The following is a 6711-nucleotide window of genomic DNA, read 5'->3' on the forward strand; positions in this document are numbered from 1 at the left end:
TGTGTGTTTGCCTGTGTGTGTGTGCCTGTTTGTTTATGTCTGTGTAAGAATGTGAGCATGAGATGGTGAAAGTGAGAGTGAATGTGAGTATGTGTGTGAGTGTGCATGTGAGTGAGCATGTGAGTGTGTGTGTGAGTGTGCATGTACGTGTGAATATGTGCGTGAGTGTGCATGTACGTGTGAATATGTATGTGAGTGTATGGCCGTGTGTGTGTGTGTGTGTGTGTGTGTGTGTGTGTGTGTGTGTGTGTGTGTGTGTGTGTGTGTGTGTGTGTGTGTGTGTGTGTGTGTGTGTGTGTGTGTGTGTGTGTGTGTGTGTGTGTGTGTATGTATGCATAGGTCTGTTATAGAAAAAGGAGAAGCAAAACCACAGGGGAATTAGAATTTGTTTATCTACAATATATTAACATTAAGCTTTATGCCACATTTTGTGTACAATATATAAAATACAGATCCTGTATACATTCATACACTTTATCTTTATCAAGTAATCAGAAATGTGAACTTAAATACTCTGATTTTTCTTATACATAAGGCATGGTCACATATATCCTTATCAACAAACAAAATCTTGAATTATTCTGGCAACCATTATTTCAAAATTTATTTGGCACAATTGAATGCCACAAATTTTCATCTCATTCAACTGAAAAATATTTAAGAAATGTTTCTCTTTCAACCAAAGAAAAAGAGGCAAAGAAGAGCTAAAACACATTTCCACTCATAAGCACAGGTTGTCTTTCTTTAGCACAGCAGATACCTCAAAATCAAAGGAAAACAAATTCACACAAATCACTCAAAAGTCTTCAAGAAGCCTGACCTGCACCATATATGTTGATAAACTTTGTTTCTGCAAAAAACTGCAGTGGATCACTATGAAAAAGTACATTACATTATAGTTTTTTCTTTCTTCTAATCAATTCCTATTTTTTCACAGCAAATACTCATAAATCACTTCTAAAATCATACAAAATTGAATGATCAATACCAAAATATGGATAAAAACATTCCATACTTCATCCACGATGAAGAAGACTGTATTTTGTGTGTAATTTCAAACCACAAGTATATACCCTTTCTCTACTGCAGGAGTCAGGGAGAAGTAAAATCAGTTGAAAATAACTGTTCACTATAGTTGCATGCATATATTCAATGTACATTATGTTTACCATGCAATTTATTCCTTTTCTTAACTGGCAGCCAAAGTGGTGTTCCAAATTTTACTGCTTCTGTACTTCTGCAGTCAAAGGGTTGCTTATCATCCATTCACTGGATGATCATCTGGATTTTATATATTTCATTGACTCCTATCTAATAAGTATTAACATGAACAATAAACAATCACTGATCATAATAACTTTATTTCTTATTTGAATCTAATGATCAAAATATCAATTTCAAACAGTAAACAGCACTTCTATATATATTTTCTATAAGCAACAATTTTCATAATAATAAATAATAGGGCACTAAATGATAATAGATAAATATTCTAGTTATATTTATATTTGTATATAAAATAATATTGTACTTAATTTTACTCCCATAAGTAGTCAACCACTTGAGAATGGCAGGAAATGAAAAGTTAAAAAAACATATGCATAAAATCATGGCAGTACGGTGGCTTTATATCTTTTGTAGTCCTGAAAAGCCACTTTCCTACTTTACAGTTGGATGGTATCTACTTGTATTGTACCAATTGCCACTGCATAATGAGACTTTGGTTTCATATCCAAAGAAACTGAATGAAAATAATGTGATTTGCTTTACATTTCAATATACTTAATTTCAGTTTATAAATACAACTGTCTTCCTCCCTTCACTAATTCCATATTATTGCTAATTTGTTGTATTCTATGATTCCACAGTTACAAGGGTAACATCCAAAGTAATTGTGATCAACTAAGGGGAGTCTTCTTTCATAATTTATTCATCAAAATTTGAACTGATAGCCAATGCTTACACAATATAGCTCCAACAAGGAACACCACCACTAACAGGAGTTTACTCTGCTTAGTACTTCATAATCAGTAATTTCCAATTCTTTAAGTATCCTATATCTGCCTTTGCTACATAATGTTTTCTGTTGAAAAAGTATTATATTTTCCTTGCATTTACTTTTTCTGCATCTGTGAAATAAAGGCAATTCAGAATCAATCAAAACTATTTAGAAACTGGCCTATGGTTAGTGATATGTTAACACCAGGCTACTTTTATAATTGAAAATGAAAAATATATCTGAATCACTGAAATATCTTGTACTTGCATCACTAATGAAATACACAAAAATGCTCATAAATTATGCAGTCTTCTTTATGGTTTATTCATACTTGGGGATTAATGAATTTGTCAACAAGCTTCCTTCACCTCCACTAAAACTGATGGGAACAAGGGGCACCTTTTCTTAATTCCTAAATTGTACAACTAAATTGGCCTTGCTTTGTTATGTTACATAAAATTTAGATCTATAAATCTGAAATCTTCCTCTTTTACACTCATTCCAGGTTTTCCTTTCTATAAAATGAGAAATTATCAACAACAATCAGGATTATTCACAGGCATGGATTGATCTGTAAACAAAATATTAAAGTGAACTTCAACACTCCACTTTTTATGTGGCATTTTATAATTTTTCTTTTTAAGATGTGAAGTTACGGACATTATGAGATTTTTTACATATTTACTTTTTTCCCCTTAAACAGTCTCTACATTGCCCTTGACACGAACCCTACGTATAGGGCTAAAATCTGCCGAGCCCACACTGTTCCTAGCACCATCCCTCCTTTCACAGTCACCTTCCTCCGTACTCCCATTCACATGTGGCTCAAACACATCATATGTTCCTGTTGTTCTAGCAAGAGGGGGTTTGGCAGTAAAGGAAGTTTCAGTCTCATCTGGCGTTGGAGGCTGTGCCAATTGTGAAGGGGGAGAAACATGACTTTGGGTATCACTCTCCTTAGGGAAGACTCTCGTGTCAAGAGCAGCAGGTACAAGCAGAGGCGGCGGCACTTGACTCAGGGGCGGAAGGATGCGAGTGGGACCAGGGGAGAGCGCGACATTCCCAACTAATGACACATAAGGCCAGACCCCTTCGTCCTCTCCTGGAGTCACACTGTTGGCCCTTGTTGGTAACTCTAAATTCCCTGTAATGCCCATATCCGCCATCATCTCTCCTGTACTACTGGAGCTGCTGCTACTGCTGCCATTACTGTCTTGAGGAGAGCTAGTCCTCTCTATATTCACCTACCCATTGGATCAAAATAAGTCATCAGTTCACTTGTAGCATAAGTTTTCCCTAAATTAAAGGAGCTGATGAATATCTAGCAAGATGAAGCGCTACAACACCTCAGAAGTTATGGCTGTGAAATGGGTTGAATAAAACTCTTCTTTCATGCAAAATCTTTCAATCATCAACTACAAACATAAGAAAGGAAAAATACCGGGAAAAAAATCCAATACCAAACTGTTATATAAAGACTGTTGGAACATCAAGAATCTACTGGGAAATCAACTCTCATCATAACTGAGTCAAAGTTCTCCCAACATTTAAAACTGATGACTAGGAATATTCTTGAATGTGGTGTGACGAACCTTGGGCAGTGAGGGGGAGGCCTGGGGTACTCCAGTAGTCATCATGTCTTCCATTGGAATTTCTTCACTTCGCGGACGAGGTCGGGAGGTGGAACGAGAGATGCCTTCCCGTGCTCCCTGTGGATGTCTGCTTTTCTGCCTTCCAAGACGACTTGGACTTTGCGATTCTGATCTACCTGAAGAAACTGCTACCTGGTCTTCTGTCAATAAGATTTCCATTATTGAAGTAAATGTAAAACAGAGGTTAACAAGAATAGTTCACATCTTTGACTGCAGCATCTAATCTATCAACAAAACCATTCATATCTTCAATCTATCTAATATCATCCTTTCACCCTAATAATGACTGCTCATACAGTATTTACGACGATAACTTCTAGACTTACGAGCATCTGGGCTTGGTTGGAGTCCAGCCCCACCTTCACGCTTCAGCGCAAATCCGGGAACTCTTGAAACATTGAATAGTGGGCGGTGAGATTGACTGCGACTCCGTCCTTCCCCACCACTAGCACGGCTTACACCTCGTCCTACCAATTTAAAGCATTATGACACCACTATAACTATTTGAAAAATAGGTCTCTTCCATTCTTCAGCTACCTCAGCCTTTACCTTTGAGAAATTGATTTTATATTGAAGACTAAGTATTCCTATTACAGGTCAGTGAATGAGGCATCATCAGCAAAAGAAATAACTACAAAAACATGACAACTAAACTATGAACATGAATTAGAATCATGAAAAGATAAACTAAAGCAAGAAAATATAATGCCATGAAACAATTGGAAAGAGTAAAAGAAAAGCAGAAAACAACATAACTGAGAACCTTTCAATTGTATATAAATAGAATAATTTTGAAAATCACAGAACCTTTCAATTGTATAGATAGTATAATTTTGAAAATCACATCTCAATCTCCTAAAAATATCTATAGTATAAATCTCAATAGTTACTGCAATATCTACTTCTTTTTTCTTATCATTAACAAGAATAATATAGTCCTGTTACATCAATAAATAAACACTCATCCAAACACCATTTCATAAACACTAATTTTTGCATATCAACAGCAACAATATCAAAGTGGAAGTACATTGTCTCTTCAATATCATACTTTTAATATTTAGTGATGGCCCCATTTACTGTACTTTTCTAATGTATATAATATGGCCAACAGGAAGCTCACCAAACAGCAAATAACAGGAGATACAACTGTTCATTCTCGGTTTCTTTTGAGTAGAGAGCATCCAGAATCATATAACACCTATTTACTAGGATTAAATTCTTCTTCAAAATGTATATTTTGTTTACTTATTTAGCTTCATGTATACCTCAACAGATGATGCCATAACAAATGTATAGCTGTTCATGTGTGTGTACAAGAAAATAGCATGTGTAAGTGTGCATATGCATGTGCATATGCATGTGTGTGTGCATGTGCATGTGCGTGGGAGTGTGCATGTGCGTGGGCATGTGCGTGGGCATGTGCATGGGCATGTGCATGGGCGTGTGCATGTGCATGTGCATGTGTGGTGCATATGCATAAGTGCATTGGCATATATATGTGAATGTTTGTGTGCAGGTGCTTGTGTGTGTGCATGTGCATGTGTACATATTAATAAATATACTTCTTGAATATAGATATAACATATCTATGTATAAACATGCATTTTCATATATACTCCATTATGTATATATTTATAATACACAGAAATGAAAAAGAACCATAAACAAACACAGACATATATATAAATAGGCATACAAAAATTCATATAGAAATAAAAATACTACAAAAAAAATATAAATACAGATCAATTTTTCATAACTTTCACCGTCACTGCAAGTTTACGTTTTTCAGGATATTTGTCAATGCTAATCCAGGGGTCCAAGTAAGTATTAGTATATCAAGTGACTGCACCAACCTACAAGTACCCAAGGGAAAGTGACACTAGGTGTATGTGGAAAATGTTTGGCTCTGCTTCAGTGTCAGTACATTACAACGACTAAGCAGAGACATGATATGCTGTGATGGGGTCATGTGCATATCTTGCCAATGTGTACTTTTTGGATTTGTTATATATTTTTTAATATATATAAATCTGAACAATGTAAAGTACAGACCTGGCTTGCAGTTTGGATTTGATATTTCATCTCACATTAGAAATACTAGGAAATGAATTACCCATATCAAGAAGAGATATCATTACTACACTGAAAAAACAACAAGTGTTTACATGAAGGACCCAAAAATTTACATAATGAGGTAAAATATTAGGAGTAACAGACTGACTCTTTAATTAAAAATGAGTCACTGTCACCAGAAAATGAGGAGGAATGTTGTTGATCAGCATATTTCAATTCTTATTATCTTTTCTGAGCCTCAAATAGTACTGTTGACATGAATGGTATTTTGTCTACACTAGAATGATAATACTGCACTAATTTGTTACCTCTGCTGATCAACATTCTTCTTTTAGCATGCAATATATTTCTCAACTCTTGAGCCTTTATTGTATACCTGTCTGTTAATATTAGAATACAGGAACAATGTCAAATTCAATTACAGATCTACATATGCAATGAAAAACACAATACCGTGTTGATAATATGGAAGAAAAACCCACAATGCTCTAACTAGATTTATTGATGAAAGTGAGACAACAGTTTCGGAATCGTCCTCGATTCCATCTTCGGGTCTGAAGATGGAATCGAGGACAATTCCGAAACTGTTGTCTCACTTTCATCAATAAATCTAGTTAGTGCATTGTGGGTTTTTCTTCCAGATCTACATATATATCCCCTCTCCCTTACTTGCAATGAAAGACTGCTCAGAATCACATACATTATAAAGTCTCCCTTCCTTAAAATGCATTGAACTATAATACAGTTTAAGACAGAAGAGACAGTAAAACAAATGCTTAATTGTGAAATATTTAAATGAGTGCCACTCACAAGTAGTGTTTATTTGTTTAATTTATCTACATACAAACTGTGAAATTATAGGACTTATTAGCATTTTATATAAGAGTCCTCACAAAGACTTTTTCAAGGTTCGAGGAATTTTTCAGCAGCCATTTTGTTCTTCTGGTTAGTGTATGCTATATCAGTAGAAAGGCAAAACAC

General features: G+C 35.2%; 1 protein-coding gene across 1 annotated transcript; it reads right to left on the minus strand.

Moving 5' to 3' along the window:
* Nucleotides 1-375: 375 nt before the first annotated feature.
* LOC138861197 (protein CLEC16A homolog) lies at nt 376-4118 on the minus strand (the record flags this gene model as incomplete). The annotated part of the gene is given in 3 exon segments (XM_070120094.1): nt 376-3243; nt 3592-3791; nt 3978-4118. Coding segments are annotated over 3 exon segments (890 nt in total), but the record flags the coding sequence as incomplete, so codon positions are not given.
* Nucleotides 4119-6711: the final 2593 nt, after the last annotated feature.

This window comes from Penaeus vannamei, unplaced genomic scaffold (genome assembly GCF_042767895.1).
Source record: "Penaeus vannamei isolate JL-2024 unplaced genomic scaffold, ASM4276789v1 unanchor2664, whole genome shotgun sequence".
Taxonomy (NCBI): Eukaryota; Metazoa; Arthropoda; class Malacostraca; order Decapoda; family Penaeidae; genus Penaeus; species Penaeus vannamei.